The 23,271-nt window shown below is 39.2% G+C and overlaps 2 protein-coding genes across 2 annotated transcripts; both read right to left on the bottom strand.

Moving 5' to 3' along the window:
- Positions 1 to 5,626: 5,626 nt before the first annotated feature.
- Positions 5,627 to 8,690, bottom strand: gpr141 (G protein-coupled receptor 141). The gene is made up of 3 exons (XM_069667678.1): positions 8,562 to 8,690; positions 8,377 to 8,436; positions 5,627 to 8,089 (listed from the first exon to the last, which is right to left on the bottom strand). The coding sequence occupies exons 2-3, from the start codon at positions 8,388 to 8,390 to the stop codon at positions 7,126 to 7,128; spliced, it is 978 nt and encodes a 325-aa protein (XP_069523779.1). The 5' UTR covers positions 8,391 to 8,436; positions 8,562 to 8,690; the 3' UTR covers positions 5,627 to 7,125.
- A 1,565-nt stretch (positions 8,691 to 10,255) lies between these two features.
- pign (phosphatidylinositol glycan anchor biosynthesis, class N) lies at positions 10,256 to 22,901 on the bottom strand. Its single transcript, XM_069667398.1, has 29 exons — positions 22,810 to 22,901; positions 22,197 to 22,447; positions 21,905 to 22,026; positions 21,624 to 21,722; positions 21,379 to 21,485; positions 20,995 to 21,119; positions 20,731 to 20,861; positions 20,466 to 20,585; positions 20,251 to 20,291; positions 20,108 to 20,167; positions 19,930 to 20,022; positions 19,008 to 19,063; positions 18,600 to 18,678; positions 18,189 to 18,371; positions 17,925 to 18,064; positions 17,496 to 17,595; positions 16,848 to 16,940; positions 16,459 to 16,550; positions 15,868 to 15,973; positions 15,673 to 15,781; positions 13,736 to 13,838; positions 13,549 to 13,651; positions 13,021 to 13,107; positions 12,803 to 12,858; positions 12,358 to 12,433; positions 11,969 to 12,042; positions 11,330 to 11,372; positions 11,162 to 11,214; positions 10,256 to 11,052 (listed from the first exon to the last, which is right to left on the bottom strand). Exons 2-29 carry the CDS (start codon positions 22,415 to 22,417, stop codon positions 10,929 to 10,931), a joined length of 2,796 nt encoding a protein of 931 aa, XP_069523499.1. The 5' UTR covers positions 22,418 to 22,447; positions 22,810 to 22,901; the 3' UTR covers positions 10,256 to 10,928.
- Between the last annotated feature and the right edge of the window lie 370 nt (positions 22,902 to 23,271).

Here is a 23,271-nt window from a genome sequence, read left to right as displayed (position 1 = left end):
CAATAGAGGAGTAATAGCACCACCACCTCAGCAGATATAATCTATAAAGACACAAAGTGAAGTGGAAAACACTGATAACTTCCATTAACTCTTCAGCAAACACACCCCTTTAAATCCAGCCGTCTATTGACAAAACTTTATTGTATGTACATGTATTTTTCAATTAACTGGCCGTAAAAACACTGTAAACATCTGAAATGACATTAACTTTACTGAGGATGCGAAGGTTTAAAAATAATAAAATGTGTATTAATTAGTATTTTTGGTAAGTTAGTGGTATATTTAAAATGTCCAGTGCATTATTTTTTAATATACAACAGTTGGTTCCTACCAATTACTTTGATTGGACAAGAGGCTTTCCATGAGTGCCAATATAGAGTTTAACAGCACTGCCTTTAAGTGTGCTGAATGAGGTTAATCAACGACTAAAGCAGCTACCAGAGAACTTTTGTTTGACTGGTTTCATGATAAATGAAAACATACTAATACTAATTTCAATAATACTAATACTAATATTTATATAATACAACAAAGCAGGTCTGTTGTAACATGCAGACATACACCAAGTAGCAAATATGCAGGACAATGTTTATTTGTTGCTTGCCAACAATCCAGTTCCAGTCAATTTGCAGAACTAGTTGTGTTGTCAGAGGAAAATGAAAGGAAAGTAAAAAAAAGAATCATCTGTTGTTGCTAAATACTGTTTACAGATATATACTGCTTTAAGAACTGTTTATAAAAACAATAACACACCTGAGGGTGTGCTGTTATACTGAATATTAGCACTCCCTCTGGTTCGGTTATGCTTCAATAATTTGTTTTATGTTTTACTTTGTAACCAGGATTTTCCCTGAAGTTTCCCTGTTAATGCTTGTTACTTTAAATCAGTACACAATACCACTCATACTTCTGCTTATGTATACACATTTTCTGACATTTACTTTTTTTAAAAATGAGCCAATCTGCAGTTAAAGCAGGGGGACCACTCAAACTGCCTCTATTGTTGTAAAAACAAATGCAAATGCAGAAATGCATGTGAAAATCCATAGGCAAAACTAAAAGTACAAGTTGAACAGTTGTTGATGACAACAGGAATGCTGTAAACACTACGATTGGCTACCATAAACCATTTAAAGTGTCCCATCCCGCCCTTTTTACATCAGGATTTTCATTGCACTGAATCTCATTGTGTGGCTTAAAGTTAATCAGTGTGGGATATAATGTTAGAGAAGGCTGTAAATGACTAGATGCAGTATAATGTGAGATTTGATGTCCCACATCTCGGTCAGAGTCAGTCAGAAAAGCACCTACAGGACATGACGAGGCATGGGGGTAATATGTTATCAGAATCCAGGTAATCAGAGATATCTTACTGGACATAACCTCCTGAGGCCCTGCATCCTCATATGAGGATTTAACATCTTGGCTTTACCGCACCATAGTACTTAATTCTGCTAAACTCAGACCTGTTGGTCCCATTCATGGATACTTTGTCTACCGTCTTGTGGTCACAAAAGCAAATTACAATGATCAGTGTTCATTCAAGATGGTGGTGATACCCACCAAAATGTTTTACAGCCAGTACCAACAGAAAACTCGACCATACACGAAACTTCTTCAGATTTGATGATTGAAACGTATTTATGCGTATTAATGTTTGTAGCTTGATATGGCATACACATTTGACTAATTTTATTAATAATAACAAGCATTTGTATGTCCTCATACAAGTACTTGTATGAGGACTTTGGGACTTTGTTATTGTATTATTGTTTGTGCAAAATGAAGGCAAACAATATCTGACTGTCAAAAGTATTGTGCACGAGTACAACTCCAAGATTGACTGACAGATACCATACCTGACTGACTGACTGACAGACACCCTACCTGACTGACTGACTGACACCCTTACTGACTGACAGACACCCTACTTGACTTACCGAGTGACACCATACATGACTGACTGACTGACTGACTGACTGACTGACTGACAGACACCATATCTGACTGACTGACACCCTAACTGACTGACAGACCTGACTGACAGACAGAAACCCTACCTGACTGACTGACTTACTGACTGACTGACTCAGACACCCTACTTGATTTACTGACTGACTGACACCATATCTGACTGACTGACACCCTAACTGACTTACAGATACCCTACCTGACTGACTGACTGACTAACAGACAGACACTCTACTTGACTGACTGAGTGACACCATACCTGACTGACTGACTTACTGACACCATACCTGACTGACTGACACCCTACCTGACGGACTGACACCCTACCTGACTGACTGACACCCTACCCGACTGACACCCTGCCTGATTTACTGACTGACACCATACCTGATTTACTGACTGACACCCTACCTGACTGACTGACACCATATCCGACTGACACTCTACCTGAGTGACTGTGCACGGACATGTTTGTGCATTTAAATAAAGTTTTGTACTTTGTTACACAATGGTAGCTTCATCATGTTATACAGTAAAATAAACCGATTGTCCCCATATAAGACATCACATTTAGTGAAAACTACTTCCTGTTCAAAGACGATGCTTAGGTTTTAAACTTATTAGGTCCTACTTATCCCAAATAAGCAGGAGAAACAGTTAACAGTAAACAGGTTAAACAGTTGTCGATGAGGACAGGAATGAGGAATGCTGTAAACACACTCTGATTTACTACCATAAACCATTTAAAGTGTCTCATCCCGCCCATTTTACATCAGGAATTTCATTGCTCTAAATCTTCTTGTGTGGTTAAAGTTAATCAGTGTGGGGTATTGTGTTGCAAGATGCAGTATTATGGGAGATTTGATGTCCTACATCAGAGTCAGTCAGAAAAGCACCTACAGGACATGACCAGACATGGAGGTAATATGTAATCAGGAATAACTAACTGGACATAAAGAGAAAGAGCAATTGGTATTAGATTGTAGGGTAATAACACACATAGGGGAGATGTAATAGAGGGGTGGAGGGACAGAGACAATAGAGAGAGAGAGAGAGAGAGAGAGAAGGAATAGAGAGATTACATTTTAACCAGGCCTCCTGACTCATCAGGTTTGTGGAGAGAGAAGAAGTACTTGTACATGTACTCTTTAAAATCACTTTCACAATTGTATCAATCAGTAACAGAGCACTGCAGCATGACTGTACTGGATTCGATTTATTATCACATCATATGTAGCTATATCTGCATTAAACTAGGATCAGAAAGGATAAACCAGGCATGAATGTGTGAAGTTATACTATATGTAAGATGGTAGTTAGAGGAGAGGATATCGTATGCTGTTGTTTTGTTAAACATACAAAAAGATGTAAAATATCCAGTATTCATTTAAAGGTAAAAGCTTTAAAGCACTGCTTTCTAGCCTCGCCCTGTACTGTTAGAGTAAGTGCAAGGATAAGCAAGTCTTTATGAGTGTTTAATGAGTGCCTTATCATTTTCTTTCTACGTTGTGAATACTTGAAAATCCTACCCTCCTTTTGCTGTATTTGGTTGCTGAATTAGACATTCATAGAAATACTTACAATATTCCAATTATGAAAGCTATTATGACTTCTTCGGCAAGCAAAATATAACAGAGAAACCTTGTGTCTGCCCAGCAACCGAAAGCTCTTTGGAGCCATAAAACTCCGTGCTAAGAGGTTATATTTGTGTGAACTGGCCATAACACTGTCGCCTCTGCCTGGGTGAGAGGGTTTAATAGTCGCGGACGATGATCAGCCAGTCAACTGACTCTAGTAAACCACTACTTCCTGGTACCCGCCAATAGTAAAAAAAAAAAAAATACACAGTTCAGAAGACTATTATCCGATCTTAAAACTCTACTAAAAGACCAGCTTTTACTTTGATAGAGTTAAAAATATTATGCCCATATTTTGTTAAACATCTGCTTCTGGATTTGTGCAAATGAATGGAAACATGTAAATTAAAGAATCAGTTTAAAGTCAGCAGAAGGTTTCCTCACATTTTAAGATTACATGTAGGCTTGGCAGAATTTCCTAACATGTTTCTTAAGAACTAATGGTCGTTGAGGGCGTTTAATTATTGTCAGACTCCTTCATTCTTCCTTGTAATATCACCAACTGGTCCAACTAAAAGGGTCAAGCCTTTGGTTGTTTGGTCAATAACAGTAACTCAATCAAAGGATTTTTTTGGCTGAATTAAAGTACAAACAGCGTACACAGGGTTGACTCAATAACATGCAGAGTTAAAGGCCTTCCAGTACAACAACAGTGCAAAATCGACAACTGAGAAACCATCACAAAGGTGGGTTTACTTGAGGGTCGATGTGTCCATCTTGTGCATGTGTAAGGTTTTTTTTTTAAGCTGTTGCCACATTAAAAATGTCCCCATTACACCAAATGTGGTAAATATAGGCCTACAATTTCAGTGTTTCAGAAATGTATTATTTTTTATACTGGTTATTTTAAGTTCTGTCAGTGGTAGTACCATATTTAATGCGTGTCACATGTGAAAAACACCACGCAGCTGTATGACCATTAGCTATACGTTGCGGTGTTACACCGCTCTTGTTACAGATTACGTCCTTGTACACATGAAATGGGTTATCACATGATCTTTACAGCGCAGCCTGCGTGACAAAGTGAGTCTATCTTATCTGTTCTCACAGAACGCTGTCTGCAGACAGGTGAGAACGCTATCTCTTTAAATACACTGGACAAAATGTAACACGATATCTGACACATTTGGACAACCGTACACTTTATATATTGTGCTATTAAAAAGCAGGCGCCAGCTCTGGTTATGGGACACAGTATTGCAGCAGTGTGAACAGGGATTACAAGACAAAAGCATGTGATTTCACAAATCATGTTACCTAACTTCCTTGAGAAACTTCTACAACTTCCTCTAAAAAAGCCACAACATACCTGCTTACAGCCAGTGTTGCATTCAATGACTACATATACTCGACAGGAGTTTGGCTTACCTGTATTCCTCTGTCCGTCTGGAATGTGCATTTATCCAGGTGTAGCGTTGTACTCCAGTAGTGAGCAGCCTGTCAGAGCGACATTAGTCAAAGAATGGGAAAATGGTGAAGGTGTTCGCACACATTAAAGAGGGAAGGTTGGAGAGCTGAGCAGCATATAATTCATGGAGCGACACATTGGATGGCGCCACCATAGCCCTGTCATTAGATCGATTTACTAAACAAACTCAAAGTAGGGTGGGGATGTTAAACAGTAACCCAGCGCCATAAAACCAAAAGGAAAAGGATCACCAGGTGTGTGTTTGTGTGTGTGTGTCAGACACGGCCTCTTACGCCACCTCCAAGGGCAGGAGGTAAGAGATTCAAGAGGTCTGAGGTAATGTTTCACAAAATAATGGTGAAGAAGTAATGATTTTAGACATTTATTTCTCTTCTCAGCTGTGGAGCTGAACACTTCAGTTATGTTCACACGGGTTAAGTATACACAAATACAGTAAAACATTTAGTTGTCATTTATACATATATGTCTCTTTACATGAAATGCCATTTTTGGAAGAAAAAAAGACCAATGAGATATTCTACAGGCACAAATTTCAAGCTTAAAGCATGTGTAGTATATACAGTTGACCAGCAGATGGCAGGATATTTCTAGTTTGTGATGTACCGTGACAGTGGTAGGATTAATAAAGCAAAGAATGGTTTATCTGCAAGAAATGGGATAGAAGCTTTGGTACATCTGCTTTTGAAGGCTATCTTGATTAAAAGAGAATTACAGTGGCTGATAAGGGCAAACGTGCTGCAGTGGCCCAAAAGATTTCCATTAGGAGAAATGAGGAGCAAAATCAGAAAATTCAGCTAATTTAAAAACACATACAGTCCAAAAGAAATTAAGCAAAAGAAATTATGTAACTACTGAGCCCCTGAAGTCCCAAAAGGTGATCAATTTTAACTTGCAGAAGTTACTATTTTGTGGGAACAAGTTATTATCTTGTGCGCACAATATAATAACTTGTTTGTGTAACAGTTGTGTAGGCCTACTCTCTCTTGTACTGAATAGTGAACCAGGCAAAAATATCACTAAGCCACCTTTGTGGTAGTAATAAGCTCCAAAAATGCTCAAACACAGAACGACATATTTAGCTAACTGTGGGTAAGTGAGCTACACCACAGAGATTAATGATGAAGCTACCATTTAGCTAGCAAAGCAGAATAACATGGTGAGCAAGGATGGTGAGCCTATTCTTCGAATCAATATCATCACAAAAGTGTTTGATAATGAATTTGCCGATTCTCTCAATCATACCATACGGATAAATATCATTTTAACCCGGAAAACGAACTTATTTTAATGCATTTTAGCAGAGCTTATTACCTACTTCCACAACATAGGACGCATTCATCATGTCTGCAGGGGCTCCAGCAGAGGGCGCTAAAGTTAAACACAAAATCCTATTGTAACACATAATTTACACTATTAAATGAGCAAATTACTGGGAAAATAGAGGCAAATTATGACAAATGATGGCAAGTGGTATCATTAAAACTGCTATATTTGCAATATACTAACTTGTGTGCACAAGATTAAAAAAAAATTACCCTTTAGGACTTCAGGGGCTCCGTACGAAATCATTGCCTCAGAAGCAAACTTGTTGCATCATTTCTCAATTTACCCATTTCTCCTTAAAGTTGCTGTGAGGAACTTTTGGTTTGTGTTGATTTTGGCACCCTGTGGACAAAGCCGTACCTCTTATCTCTTTGCTGATTTCGTCCAGTACATGCTTAAGTGGTGGTTTTCAACAAAAAATCTCATCCTGCATTCTTTAACAGTCATCTGGATCACTCCCTTTAAATTTTAGCCCTGGAAAATGTAAATAAAGGCAGCGTGCAGTTAATCGCTTCGTCTGACACTTACCCCCTGCCAGCAGTTTCAGGCATTAAATATGACCATATAGAAATAATCAGTCTTGTCGCAGTTGGTCTGGGTTGCTTTTGTAGTTCATATAAAGTTATCAGAATTAATTTCAGGGGGCGCTGGTTTGGCTCAGTCGGTGGGGCGGGCGCCCCATATGCAGAGGCTACAGTCCTCGTCGCACTGATCAGCGCCAAAGCAGGCAGTTAGCAGGCCCTTTAGCTCACTGACACACATCTTTCAAACAGTCTTTCCTGGGTAGCACATGTAGAACGTTCTCCTTCCCAAGAAGGTGAGCATGTCCAAGCAGTTAAAAGTGGTCAGACTCAGAAACACCTCATTGACACTCTGCAGGTGAAGGTGCTCTAAGTAATGAAGCCGGAACATGTGGTAGGGAACGAAGCAGACCACCATGATGAGGGCGAAGCACAGACTCTTCAGCTGAGCCCCGAAGTCCTGCTGAGAGGTGCACCTCTCGCTGTGTTTCCTGTATAAAACCCTGAGGACGTTGGCTTGGAGAGCTGTCAGCACAGTGGCGACCACTATGATCAACATGCTTATGATGTAGTTGACCACTTTGGCACCAGATTGTATGTCGTCGCCAAACTTGAAGCACTGTGTTGCATTGGTGCTGCTGTTGTTGCTTGGGTCAGAGTTTCCGCCGTAGGAGAAGCAGATTATGAGAGGGACCGCGATAAGCACCACAATCCAAACCACAGCGCTGATAATCAGAGCGTGAATCTTTTGGAAGGAAGCCACCTGCTGAGCTCTGTTGTAGAAAGCCATCAGGCGCGTAATGAGGATGATCACATAGAAAATAAAAGACATGTACATGTGGATGTGGATCATGCTGCTGACGACTTTACACCAGCCGGCACCCAGATTCCAGACACCGGTTGCGTAGTAGTAAATCCTGAAGGGCACAGTGACGAGGAAGAGAAAGTGGGCGAAGATGAGGTTGAGAACGGCGATGGAGGTGATGGATGTCGTGCTGGACTTCATGATGTGCACCATCAGACTCAGGCTGATGGTGCCGCTGAGAAGAACCACAGAGTAGATGGACAGGAGGACGAAGTGGTACTCATCTGTACTGCTAGGGTCCTCCGGTGACTGTAAGGAGGTTGTCGTCAGCATAGAGTTTATGGTAGAAGATGGCATGGTTTGTGTTACCAGGGAAGTCGTCCTTGTAACCGGGGAAGTCATCCTAAATAGAGAAAGAAGGGGAGAGAAAGAGAAGAGCACATTAAATATAAGAGAGCGACTGCGCTGAAGGATTTGTGATATTAAGTTACATATTTAAAATTATCTTATTTAACTATTCCAAATAAAAGTAACAGAAAAAAAAAGACAAAAGAAAAAATACAAGAACTGATTTTAAACTCCTAAAAACACCCAAATCCATTCACAGACTTTTACTATTACAATATATTGCTGATATTTGTACACATAATCCACATAAAGATATTAAACAGAGTAAAATTTCAGACTTACGTGTTGTCTTGCATATCTTCAAGTGATCACCAGTTTGCATATCATCTGCTACACATGAAACTACAAACAAACCAAATGAAAAGAATGAGGAAGCGTAAGGTAGTGTCCACAGACTAGTTATTACCAAAAGCCCAATACTGCAATGAACATTGCACCACACTTAAACTTACAAACCAGAGTCTTACCTTTTGGTTCTCAGAAGAGCAGGCTGCCGAGTTCTAACGTGTGTAAAAAGAAAGTATTAAAGTACGTGTGTGTCCTTTACAGTACACCACTTTTCCCCAGTTGTTCAGACAAGGATGTGAGAAGCTCTATGTATGAGAAAGTGTGTGTCTGTTTCTGCATGGATGCTTTTATGAGTGAGCAAATGTTCAGGGGGACGACACATGAAAATGAGCTTTGCGTGTGGGTGTATGCGTGTTGTCAGTCAACCCTGTCCAGTTTTGTGTGTGAGTGCGTGCTTGTTTGTCTGTGTGTGTCTATGTGCATCTTCTCTGTCAGAAACAGGAGGTGACACTAGCACAACCACAGAACTGGTTGCTTCCTCCTTTTGACCAACCCTATGTGTGTTATTTTCTGTAGTATTCACTTGCTGTTGTGTTGTACTGCACATACTATAGAGTGAATGCCTTATTGAACTGTATAGTGGTGGTTTGGTGTATGTTTGATAATGAATGAAGGATTAATTACCTATTGCAGCGTATTATCAGAGAATTGAACAGGTGAATGAGGCCAAATCTTCTACTTAAAATACGTAAAGAAGCAGTTAATTGTTTGGGGAGAAATTGCTTATGTACGTTTTACAAACTCTGACAACACAATGTCTTACACACCCCATGAGAGAAAAAAAACTTTTCGTTTTAGCTGTATATCTTACACATAACAGAGTGAGAATTGTAAATTGGATTCTGATCCGACCTTAGTTAGCATGTGATGCATGCAAGTATAAATCTGGAATAGTAAACAAACAGAAATAAGCATTTACAAAATGTTATACACAGTATGCAGTGTATATATACAGTATATGTATATACACACAAACACACACACATACATGTATATATGTATATATATGTGTGTACATGTATATGTTTGTATGTGTATATAAATATGTATATATATGTATGTATACGTGTGTATATGTATATATATATGTACATACTTACATAAATATAGTAATACATACAGCACATAAAGCTGCGGAAATCCTGTTAGCCTTGTGCTAATTTGCTAGAAACTCTGAACTGATGACTGACACCAATACATAAAAGTAGACGCAACAATTCACACTTTATGTTGCACTACCTTTTGTCCGGACTGGCTTCTTCAGAAACAGAAGAAGTGAGAGAGGATGTGGTATTGCTAGCTGTGATGTTCACAGGAGTCTCCATTCTACATCTTTGAATGCACTACATTATAAGGGGCAAATCCAGCTTGCTTTCCAGTGCGGGCATACCCTTGCACGCCTTTTGGACCACAATGAAGCTGAAAATTTATGGAAAATTATTTGGTTGCTTTATTGAGAAACAACTCACAACTGCATTTTACAACACAGGGGAGAAGAGGAAATTGCCTTCTTATCATCCTCACCACAAAGCAAGGTGACATAATTTTATTAAGGTTAGTTTAATTCAGTTTATGAGTCTAGTTAGCAAACATTGCCCTTATTTGTTATTCATAGTGAGGTCATATTAGTTTAACTTTTAGGAAAACAACGGCACGCATCAGAACAGCTGTGCTACTGGGGACCAAAGTTCTTTTTTGATGCATGTTGACTGCACGTGTTGGTCATGACGATTTCTCTTTTCCTATCCCACCTACATTTCCTCATAATACATAATTAATTATAAATGGTTGTATAAAAAACAACACACAGGTGTCCATTCTTCTCCTTTGGTTTAATCGATTCACCCAAAGTCACAATAAATAAAAATAAAATCCCTTCTCCTTCTTACATGATACATTTTTAGCAACTTTACAGGAAATAGCATTTAATTGAATTAACAGTCTTTGGTACCTTATAAATTAGCACATTTGGCAAAGATGTAATTCACGGTCAAATATTCAAGTAGCTTGTTATGACTTCATCAATGACTTATGCGAAGACAATGTCAGTGAAACACAAAGGGAATGTACAAAAGAATACAATGCAAAACAAAGTGTTTTTCCACCACTGCGGTAAGTATGGACTATATAGTTAAAACAACCGAATATTAATATAAAAAAGAAAGCAGCTGATGGGTTATTTCTAATGAGTATGCAAACCATAAGTAATTATCTTCAGGAGACTGTCATGTCATTTTCACAGTTTCAGTTTCATGTGGTAAATTCGTTGAACAGTTCAGAGAGAAGTTAAAACCATCTGCCTAAAAAGGACATATAAGAGGAGACTTCCCAAAACTTAGCCCAGTACATACCAGTATGTTCAACCATTAAACTATATCCTACATTTTAAATAAACATCTTCTTTAATAAGGCAAAAGCTTCATCAAAAGTATCCAAAAAAGTCAATTAAATTCAGAATATCTAGTTTATACACTAAGCGTGAATATTTAGGTGAAGTGCATCTTGGGTCTTCGCCACAGGATGAGTCTTTTAGAGGTTAAGGTGTGTGTTACCACACTGAGTAACATCAGGAAGATGGTCATTGACATCACGATCACATAGTGGCTAATGCTGCAAGAGACAAAAGAAAAGGCATGCATGACAGTGACACAAAGTGTATGGGTCAAGTTATTAATTAGTAAATCATTCTTAGAAACCACATATTTCCGTGTTTACCTACCTTGTGCCAATGTCTAACCAAGTGCCGTAGTCCTGCACCAGGAAGAAGAAGTGCTGAGGGGAGAAAGAGTAGGTTAAAAGTTTATTGTGTAAAGTTCACGTTCCAGGAAGGAAACAAATATTGTCGCAGGGCACCTTTTACCCATAATTCATACAGGAAATGCCTTACCAGAGCCATTAGGTCGGAGATGACCAGGACAATGAGGAATAAACTAGGAAAGAAGAATGAGGGATAAAACAGATGAAGGGAACCGTACAAGCAAAATGTAGGGCAAAAAAAAAAAAGTTTCAATTAAAAACTGTGTATTATGTTACTGTGACACCAACATCAAACAGTTTTGTTTACCCATACAAACCCAAGTTTAAAGGTGGGGTATTATGCTAATTTCAATCTTCATATTTCCCTCTGTAGCTTAGCATAATTTACAGTTAAAAAAAATATTTTTTCTCACATTGGTGCTCTGTCCACATACAGCCTCAGTCATTTCTTTGTCTTTAAGAACCCCGCCCCTACAAGCCTGCTTTCTTCTGATTGGCTGTGTGTAGAATAAACTGTGTGAAACCTGGTGTTCACAGCAGCCTGCAGACTGAGCTGAGAAGCCTGGGTCCTCCAACATACTTTTACCTACAGATTTGAAACTTCACCCACGTTTAGTCTGGACATCGAACATTGTAACATTATATATATACGTCTTAAAATGTGAAACAGCATAATACCCCCTTGATTGAACTGTTCCCATTGCAGGCTCTCCATAATTTGTCATATTTGCTCTAGTATCTTATTTTAAAGGCTGCAGTGAGATGTTACCTTCTGGAAGACAGCTGGGTTGCAACTTGGATGGTCTCAAACGTGCACATTACTATAATGAATGGAATGATAACCTGGGAGAACAAAAGATTTCATTGAAATAGGAAGTTCACGTTAATACAATTCATTCAGGACATCAATTCTGTCCATCAAAAATGAGAAGCAATTTATGAATGAGGAATTTAGAGAGCTTGTGCTAAACAGGTCACGAAAGGGCAGCAGGATTGCAGAGTCATTATAAGGCAAAACCGATGAAGCATCTTCAGTTAACTATTTAAGCATATGCTGGACAGACAGATCTGCAACTTGAGCTCACAGAGAGCTTTATAAGAGGAATATACAGCAACACAGCATGTACCATAAAAAGAAAGTATATAGGATAAAGGTACCTTCCACATCATCAGCCCTCCCATGATGAAGGGGTTGAAGACAGTGAGGAAACAATAAACAGACGCTGGGTCGAAGCTACGTAAAAGGAGAGAGGAGCAAAGAGAGTGAGTGCACTAATCTGTCTGGAGGATGCAGCTCTGTAGTTTTATAGCACAGTGACTTACTGTATGCTTCGTTATGCAAATAACCTCACAACTAAACAATGCAAATAAGGAGCGGGCAGCAAGTCTATGCTACAGTGTTTTCACAGATCACTTATTTCCTTCCTGTTTTGCTAACGGTTAAAAAAAAAAAAAAAAAAAACCACACATCTGAATGAGACATTCATTTCACCAAAGCTAACCCACGCACAGCCACATACTCCCCGCATGAGCACAACTTCCTGCTTCTTACCCACAGACACCGAGATGCAAAGATACAAAGGGAACACAAAGACATACACACCTATTAATGGAAGCAATGTTTCCTGTGCCAAAGAAAGCTGTTATGATAAAAAATACCTGAAGAACATTAAAGTCAAGGAGCAATATTACAGTAGTCAGGTCATTATTAGTAACTCTTAATTTTCACTTTGAAAAAGATTATTTAATTGGATATAGTTTGGTCTGCCAATTAGTTTTGTGTGTGCTTTAGCTAATGGCACTGCTGCAAAACATGGATACAAAAAAGTAAGATCTTCTGATGTCATCCAACTTCAGTTGTCGAATCTTAGTGATGTCGATGTTTGCAGAGAAATCAATCGTGGAGAGCTGAAAAAGAGTAAACAACAAGCAAATGCACATGTTCATACACGCCTTTATACACATAAATAGGTCATGATTGGTACATGCTGAGAATTTATGTATGTTATACTGGGCTTTAAGAAAATCTATTTGGGTCATGGGTAGAGGAAATCATATGGACTGTTATAGCCAACAGGAAATGCGTTTGTTGATGTGATACACAGTTGATATCATGACCAACTCAGATTATGGGTTGCTATAGTATTTCAAACTGATCGGTCCAGCAACAACCTCCACCACCCCAGTGCACCATCCAAGCAAGTATTTGTACATAATACAGTTTGTGTGATCTTAATAAATACAAGCCTGCAGTTCAATAATTACACAGGCATGTTTGACGATTGAAATTTGCATTTTATGCAGTGATGTATTTCACACTGCTCTGCCAAATCTAAGTTTGGAATATACCTCTTGTCTGCCGGAGACACCCTGAGCGAGCATAGCTTCCTGTTCAATGTTGATCCACACAAACATCAGCCACGACAACACAGGGGGGAACAAGGCCTCTGACCTGGGTGGTAGAAAACACACACATTAGAAATGTAATCATTTTGTGATGATAAAACCACAAAGTTAGTAAAATATCGTGTCTTACCCAGTGCTGAGCAGCAGGTATGTTGCTGTGAGAGACAGGAATATGCTGAGGAGGCGGTGGAAAAGACGTGTAGAGCTCAACAGTGGAACCAGTAGAGAAGATGCTACAAAAAGAGGAGAGACATGAGAGGTGTGCTGAGTCCAAGAGATAGAGGGGCTTCAAGAGAGTGTAAAAAAACTCAACACTAAAGGCCGTTTACCAGTGAAATGTCAAATGGTTCAAAATTGTCTCATCTTACAATGATTGTGTTATTTTAAAGTTAAAGAGTGAGGTACTTCTAATTAAGACAAATTGCATGAATAAAGTTATAAAAGAACCCCACAGCTTATGGGTAATGTCTAAAGCAACATGGTTCAACTTGGTAAAGAATTGCCTGAACAATGAAGGAACCAGATTCTGAAAGATTGAAGAGGGTAGAAGAGCAACAAAACAACAGCCAAAATAGAGTTGCAGCAGTGACTAAAAGGAAGAGCCAAACTACCAAGGAAAGAAGTCTATCTTCAAGGAATTGCATTATACAGAATTTGCTATTTTAGTGACCTTGCTTCACAGAACCGATGGGGTATTTCTAACTTGGTCTGTTCACACTGGTGTGTCAGTGACCGGCCAGACATTGTGGAAAGTAAACCTCTTTGGACGGAATCAAAGAAGAAAGCCATTTCTCACAAATATGAACAAATGTGCAAGATAACTAAAGCACATTATTTTGTCAGATCACAGAAAAATATATTTGTTTTGAGTGTGGGATCAAGCATGTTTGAAATGGACCAAGTCACAGTCACAGCGTTGGGCTAACCATTTAATAGATGGCACCATGAGTGCTAGCCTGTATAAAGTACCCAATACTGAATGAAAGAAGACTTCTCGTGTTAAGTAGATTGGCAGGAAAGGGGATTTCCAGCATGACAATTGTCTCAAACACACAGCCAAAGTCATGCAAGACCCCTCCAGTCAAAATCTAGTTTTTTACCTTGCAAACATCTCCATGTGGTGTTTTTCATGTGCTACAAGACATGTCAGGGGCGACATAAGCAATCGTCTCCATGACTGGGCCTGTCTGCTTTTAACCTGCAGTGTACCAAGGACAGGCTGAACAACACTTTTTCAGATTGGCAGGTTTGAGACATCACAAACCTAAGGAGCCAATCCCGTCAATGTCTATGCATATCATTATGTGTAACCAACGGCAACCACTTTGGCGATGCGCGAGCCAGCTGTAACTTTCATTGTAATTTTTGCAAAGTCACCACTGACTACTAACGTTAACGTTACGACATTTTAAGCGAGCTAAGTTTCAACAAGTTGCCACTAAACGATGACAGAGACGTGTTTTGTTTTTGCGATTGAGAGGGCGGTTGGAAATGTGCATAGTGGGCGGGGCCTATGCAGATACAGGAATTTTTAATGAGGGAGAAGGAGGAGATGCCTGGAGAGGATTTTTATGAGGTAATAAAACGTATTTTGTAGACAGAACATATCAGACACAATTTATTATTTCCAGCAGGGCATTTATATGTCTTAAAACAGGACTGGAGCTGGTTTTTAAAGAAATATTAAAAAGATATAAGAATGGAATCTCCTTAATGCAGGGTGTACTATCCCTTGTTGCTGTTTGTTATATCATAAACATTTGTTTTTCAAACTCGTGCTAAAACAAAGAGATGGATTTTTCTAGAATGTCAGTTCTATTGCATTACTCAGTTATATGTTATATATTATAGTACAGGATGTCAAATTTGAACCATAAGGTCTTAGTTTAATAAAGTAAGTCCTTATGATGGGTTAAAGCCAGGACTAAAATAATTACATTTATATCTTAGTTATATAACTAATATTTACATTTGTATAACACATGAATGATAGATGAATAGAAGGAAAAACTCCCCTGGAAATTCTAATGTAAGCAAATCATCTTGCGCTCAATCACACCCACCTACCTAACGTGGTCCAGCTGATGATCTGATTAAGAAGTGGTAGTCCCTGTTTCTGCTGCAGGCTGGAGTGTGTGAGGGATGGCACGTACGCACACAATGCCACATGGAGCATCTGTTGAGTTTGATAGGTAATAATTCACTTTTAGAAGATGCAGTCACACAAACACGCACGCACACACACACACGCACTGTAGTTACCTGGGCGACAAACTGCTGTCTGTCACTAAGGGGCAGTGGGGTTCTGTGCCGTGATGACCAGAGGTAACAGGCTGAAGTGAAGAGAGTGAGTAGACCTGCGCAATTACTGTGCAAACAAACAAACAAACATTTAAACATATTGAAGAACAGTATTAACATAATATTATCAGTTTTCTTTCTATGGAGAGTCCTGCTTAGCTTGTGAACGTAATGGGCGTGTATTCGGCAGAGGTTTTCCCTGCTGTTTTAATTTCCTTTTTCTTTTTATTTGATTATTTTTTTGGCTTTTGCCTTTATTTGATAGGACAGCTGAAGATAGACAGGAAATGTTGGGAGAAGAGAGTGGGGGATGATATGCACCAAATGATCGACAGACCGTCAAAATTGTGATCAGTGCAACGAGGACTGTAGCCTCTGTACATAGGGCTCCTGCTCTACCACCTGAGCTAAAATGGTGCCCAGAGGTTAACATTGTGGACATAAACTGTTTTCCGGTAAATGACTAACCTGAATCTGGGTTTTTTGTTTTGCCACAACAGAGCACTGTGGTAAACTTTCTGATAAATGTAGGCAAATAACGGAAACACTCACACCAGATGTATGTTTGGCTCTCTGCCCACAACAGGCATCAGGGGGAAAGCAGCCAGACACAGACAGCCCAGAAACCAGCTCAGTGAACGAAACTACACAGGGGAGACACAAGCGCTTACAGTTAGTTTATGTACCTTTGTGTTAGTGACCTTTAAAATAAAGGAACTAAGTTATTCATTATATATCAATGTTTTTTTAATCAGAATAATTTCAAAATAAAAACAACAACAGCAAAGATAAATGGTTTATATACTGTAGATATTTAATATTGTATTGATTGAGGTCTCAGAATCACTGATTTGTCCAATTGGTAGCTAAAATCCTCTAATGATGACCTCAATCAAGTACATTTCGCAGCTATGTTACGCAACCTTGAACTTTAAATCTACCTTGGCAGTACCAAAAAGTCCCGACAGGAAGGGCCACAGAGACAAGGAAGCCAGGCCAACCGTCAGCATGGCGCGATAGAAGAAGCTCACCACCTGGGGGCAGCAAAGGCACAGAGCATTCTCATACTTTACACAACGGGCCAAACACATTATGTACCATCTGAAATACATAATGTATATGATGATCAGCTAAAGGCTTATGAATAGCCCTGTATAAGTGTAATGAAGCAGAAATATGTCTCTAACTGTACATTAGGAAAGTGGTTCCCAACCTTTTTTTCTTGTAGCCCCCTCTGCTTGTATCTAAGAAAGGCTGAGCCCCCCTTGCCTGCATGCACGTACACCAAAACAATACATTTCTTTATTGGCAAAAATTAACACCAATAAGCCTATAGTTCGCAGAGGTGTGGCCTTCAACATAGCTATTATATTTGAATAAGGACCAAAAAAATATATTTAATAGCTGAACAGACTTTTGATTATCAAGTGCTTTTTTAATGATTTTATTTAACATGTGCAAATCTAATCTTGACAATCTTAGTGCAGACAAAGCCTCGCAGACCCCCAGCGATCTTTGGCGTCGCCCCTAAGGAGTGCCCGGACCCCAGGTTGGGAACCACTGCATTCAGAGACATTATAAAAACCTACCAGCAGTTCGATCCCAAACGCCACCAGCACAAAATAGCAGAAACACTTCCACAGTGGCAGAGAGGGAGCAGAGCGGATCAAATCTGTGAGAGTCCCACACCTAAAAATGGATCATTAATGAGATTATATTTCCTGTCATGAAAGGGGAAAAGACTGTCTTTTTATCCATGTACACAATAGACACATGAATGGATACAGCAGCAGTTCAAAGGATCTAATTAACACTTCAGTGAGGCCGCGTCAGACATGTATGAACAAGTACTTGGGAGGTAAATTACACCCAATTAAAAACGCCTTTATTCTTTGATTGTTGAAATCTTCAATAATGTATTTGGATATCTGTTAACATCTTGAGTCTGTGAGGGTCGTTCCAGATGTGTTTCATGTTTTTGTGTATTTTGCTTTTTCAGAAATGTGTGTGTCACTCACTCTTTAAGGACAGAGTACCACACAGGAACAGGCAGCAGGCAGTAAATATAGTAGGTAACGGGGCTCCTTTGGATAAGCAGGAACACAGTGATCACCAACGTCACACACATACCCAGTCTCGCCAGGAAACGGCTGGGAATCTGCACACGCACAGAAATGCAATACCAAAAATGTAACTTAGCTAGACATTCAAGCTCTTTAAACTGGTTTTGGTTAAAGGGATCTTTAGAGGGAAAGAATAGGTCTTACAAATTGTTCCCTAACCTGTTTGAGGAGGCTGGGATGTCTGTCGAGACTGGCATGAGTCTTCAGTATGATTAGGACAACGTATGAAGTCCAGCCCACAAATCCCAGCACCACACTGCAACCCAGGAAGAACCGGTCGTAGGTGTGGTAGTAGACCAGGCCCTCCAGGGCATGAGATATTAGAGACTGGCACAGAGAGATCTGACAGGAGAAAGGTGAAAGGATATTAAATGGGGTGCTTTAGGAGAAGTAAATATAAAGAAAGCCAAAAGAAGATTAATAAACAAACACCTGTTTGGTGTATTTTGCAACAAAGTTCTCTAATTCACCTTTAGACAATACTTTGTGCATGTAAACACTATGTTTCAACAACGGCTTAATGTATTAAGTACCCACCAGACTTTAATTTACAAATTTACAAACACTCACAGCATCTGCATACTTCTCCAGCTGCATCAGTATTGTGGCCCTGTGGATGAATTCTGCTTGCTTTGACTCAGTCAGTAGTCTGGAGGAACAGTGAGACAGAGCAATAAAGACAACATGTGTGACATTGCATTGACAACTGTGGCCTTTAATGTTCAGTAAATATGATTACTTTTCTTACACATTTACACAAATATTATATTATAAACATTGTCTTAATTTTACATAGGCTAACAACAGAAATCCTAAAAAGCCACCTCGTTAATATCTCCCAGGCTTGAGATGCATGACATGAATTCAGCATGATATGATCCCTTGTTAGAGCAAAAAATAACCCTTCACTGAACACTCAGCTAACACATTCATGCTATTGATTCAATTCACAGTCATTACCTCACTCACTGTACTTACTGGTATGGTGTGAAGAGAAAAGACAAGGTTGTCTCCTTTTTCTGGCTCATTTTCACCTACAAAAACATCAATGTCACCAAGGATTAAAATAACTGTAATACAAGTTATGTGAAGTATCAAGCTTACCACATCTTAGAATTTAAAGTAATAATCTCATTTCTCAAAGATTTTCATTTAAATAAATGTCTGTTAAGTCACTATCTATCGCCGAATGAGTTAACACAATGGTGATTGAGCCTATGGCCCACTGATGAAAGCCTTTGCATTTGCAAAATTACAGATTGAGTGTCTGGTGCGACATTTGCGGAAAAAATCACAAGTGGCGCCCAGTTAGTGACGCGTTTTCCATCACCCAGCAGTGGTTGGTCTGCCAGAGAGGGTAGGCGGAGCTAAGCGGCTGTTTTTCCAGTCTCTGCAAGTGTTGCGAGTAAACAGTAATCTATTATGGCTGATCAAACAAAGAAAAGATCGATGACTACAGATACAACTTCAAAAATAAGAGAAAATCCAAAGAAAAAGAAACAAATTTGACGCTCAGGTGAAGGCAAACAGTCTAAAAAGGAAAGCGACAGCAAGTTACAACCGGAGCCAACCGTGGACGTCACACATGCAACACTGTCTGGATATTTGGGAAGTGTGCTCCCGCAATTACCGTTTATCACCATAGGTGCAGCCAAAGACGACGAAACTGAGATCTTCGAGCGATCGTTTAGTTATTGTTTCAAATCAAATTCAATGTAAATGTGATGTCTATTTATAACAACATATTTGTACCATATTAACTGATAACATTGTCACACATTTAAAAAAAAAAAGACAACTGCTTATTTACCAATTTTAGTGACTAGTGATTGTTTTACTGGCCCTTGTAACATACTAACAATCAGCATGTCAGGAATAGCAGAGCTAAATGCTTTCCTACCTTGAACTGTTCTAGTATTTGAATAGCATTAGTGTACATGCTCTCTGCCTTGAACCGGTCACTGTTGTTAAGGTAGAGAAGAGGTAACACACCCTGATGAGACAGAAAAACACATACAGATGAAAAAATGTCATAACTAATTTGTATGTGTATTTCTTAAGTTTATCTCTGGACTTACAACAGAATTCAGAGGAAAGGGCACACCAATGAGAGAGGACATGAGTGGAGCGATGTCTGCCTGCAGAGAACAGTTATAATCAATGCTTATGCACATTTTATATTAGTGGTAGCAACTGACAGTGCCACAGCTACAGGTCTTACCTGATTAACGTCAACTCTACGAATGTGTTCAAGTTTCCAGTCTGAGAGAAACAGTGAAGATAAAAAAAAACGGACAATATAAACTTAATAAAACATTCACTATTAATTAACAAACAGAGATCCCTAATGTTTTTATTTAAAAAAACTGAAGGTAAAAAACATGTTTGAGAGAGATTTAACCAGGCAGCTGTGAGCACAGCACAAGAGTTTAGCACCTTGCAGGTATCCATCGTTGTATGGTTGTGGTTCAGTGACCTTGTGGGCGTTATTAACTCCGGCTCCCCACGCCACTAAAGGGGTCATTGTCTCAGTGGGATGGCCTGCACCGTGTGAACCTGGTTACACATGCAGAAATGGAGATATATGCACACATCAGCAGATGATATTAAAAGACCCCAGTAAAACTACGCTGACAAAACAGATCATATTTTTTTTTCTTACTTGCAGGGAGCTAAAAGGCACACAAACACAAAGTCTTACCCCAGTTAGTCATGCCATGATCAGAGGTGAACACATAGGCCGTTCTGCCATCATTACCAAAGAAGTCTTCTATTAAAGACACCATCTCAGCTACACCGGTATCTACTAGACCAATATTATCAATGTACTCCCTAAAGAAAAGACAAATAGAAGATTATGTTAGTGCTAATTTAATGAATGCTGCTTTTGAAATATGTTGATTTAATTCTAATTATTGTTGAGTAAAAGCTAATTCAAAACAAATCCTAATAAAATGTCTCTTACTTCGACATGGGCCTGTGAGCATGTCCGTTGGTGTCGATGCCCAGCAGATGCAGGAAGAAGACATTCTTATCCTCCAGCAGACTGTCCCTCAGACTGGAGTTAGATTTCGCTGACTGAAAGAATGACTAGTACAGACAGAAAAATAAACATGAATGTGCAGCCTGACAATAATCTTGGAAATTCAATATTTGACCAAAATAACATAAACATGACGGCATTAAGTGACAAAGTATATAAGTGCAAAATATGAGCAACACACAATCAGATCTTGACTCATTTACAGTAAAAGCTTCTGAAATTATTGTTAAAACATTTTCATTTTCAGTGATATCAACAAGTTAATTAAAATATATGTTATTATTGTTAGCAATTCCACTACCATACTTTGACTTGAGTGAAGACCCAGCTGTCCATCCTGGAGGCGTCTGTGGAGGCAAAGTCCTCCTCCCCTGCTGGGTATGTGTGGGTATACGTATGGTCTCCGCTTGCACCTGAAACAAAATTAAAAAGATTTTCGTAAATATGGTGAAATTTTAGATTTTATCGTACTTATTTTGTAAACCGCTTTTATATTGACATGGTTAATGTGTCATTTGTGGGAGTATGTGTGCATATGTGTACTTCGGTACCTTTGGAAAACATAGGCAGAATATCAGGGCTGCCCCAGCACCAAGAGTGTCGGCTCTCATTAAACACGGAGTCAAACTCAACAGGATTCTCCTTCCATCCTGAACACACAGAGAAAAGGTCAAAGTCTGTGCAGATATATCACAAACACATATAACACTAGTCACCCATAAAGACACAGTTATATGCACCATAAACGAGTGTAATACACGACACTTCCATCCCATGATAAAACCTTTTCATGTAACCTTTCATGTATCCGCCTGCACATATGCACACTTACCTTTAGCAACAGCACTAACATCCTCATAAAAGCCGGCAATGAGAGCAACATGTCCAGGACGAGTCTCAGTGGGCACGCGTGTGTGTGACACACCCCACGTACCCCTCTCCTCTATCACACCCCTGATATAGGGAAACACACATAGATATGCACATCTTTGAACACAACGCGAGATAAAAACAGTTAAACTATTTGCAGATATAAATATATATAGTGCTTCTTTTAATGGACAAATTAATATACACACAAACACACCAAATAAAATTACACAACTCAGTATTAGCTTCCTAACCTTAAATATGGCGTTGAGCCGTTGTGGAGCAGTGTGTAGAGACTGTCTGCTCTGAGACCATCAGCCACAAATAACACCAGCCTCGAGGCTGGGGGTGCCAGCAGTGTGGCCTGGGGTGTCATGCCATGGACGATGGGAGAGGTGAAATAGATGTCAAAGATTGAGATGAAGAAGACCACGTGGACTGTCAGTCCAACCACAAAGAAGGTGACCATCCGCATTTTAAGCCTTAACACTGAGAGCTGAGAGGACTGAGGAAAGAACAAGAAGAGACAAACATTTATACACAGAGTAAAATGCAGATAATTGTAAAGAGATAAACAATTAGTCTAACAGCTTTACATGCAGGGTTAAGTGCTAAGCTTAAATAGAGGAGGTTGTGTTAGAAAGGTTAGATATAACATACACTGGTTAAGCCGAAGTATGTGCCATGTAAAGACTGCTTAAGGGTAAGGGGTAATCCTCCTGTGACCATATGCCATTAGTCAATAATGACTTTAATGGTTAGCTTTTGTACTTTTGAAATGAAATAACGAGACTAGCATTAATACATCTGTGTACGAGAGAGAATTGAGATATTAGTTACATATGAAGGGCATGCAAAAAATCTTACCTTTATACAACGTCAGTAGAGTCTGACCATAAAAAAAGCAGAACGCAGTCTCATTGATAAATGAATGGGAAAGAATAGAGATCTACAACTACTTCAGCCATTCACCTGTTTAAGCTTAAATTGTATCCATAATTTTACCTTCGTAAAGAGCCAACTACATACACCAGGAGAACCCGACACATAAAGACCCTAAAATGCGAAAACAGATAAACGTAGTCTTAAAGTGCGTCCTTTAACAAACCAACTGTCCCTCTCTCTAAGTAGATTACAAGAAATTCAGGTACCATGAGCACCAACTTCCTTGTTTTGACGTTTTACGTTGACGTTTGTACTTTGCAGCTGAATTGTGGGTACTGTAGTCAAATACCATATTTCCCAGCTAGACATTTGCTATAAAATGTTCCTCTTTAAAAAAGATTCTGAGTACAAAAAATACTCTGAGTTTCATTAACCTGCCATATT

This window comes from Semicossyphus pulcher, unplaced genomic scaffold (genome assembly GCF_022749685.1).
Source record: "Semicossyphus pulcher isolate SPU_LCO1_2020_fin unplaced genomic scaffold, fSemPul1.0.p SCAF_18, whole genome shotgun sequence".
NCBI classification, from domain to species: domain Eukaryota; kingdom Metazoa; phylum Chordata; class Actinopteri; order Labriformes; family Labridae; genus Semicossyphus; species Semicossyphus pulcher.
Note: the sequence above shows the minus strand (reverse complement) of the source record. Positions and strands in the feature narration are given on the sequence as shown.

Bases quoted from the DNA above. Each gene is read 5' to 3' on its own strand.
- pign (XM_069667398.1), bottom strand. From the start codon at position 22,417: ATGCGGATGGTCACCTTCTTTGTGGTTGGACTGACAGTCCACGTGGTC. The intron at 17,596-17,924 runs GTGAGTGACACA...ATCCATTTTTAG, and splicing joins TGGTACTCTGTCCTTAAAGA to GTGTGGGACTCTCACAGATT. The intron at 15,974-16,458 runs GTGAGTGTTTCC...TTGTTTGCACAG, and splicing joins GAGCCAAACATACATCTGGT to TAATTGCGCAGGTCTACTCA.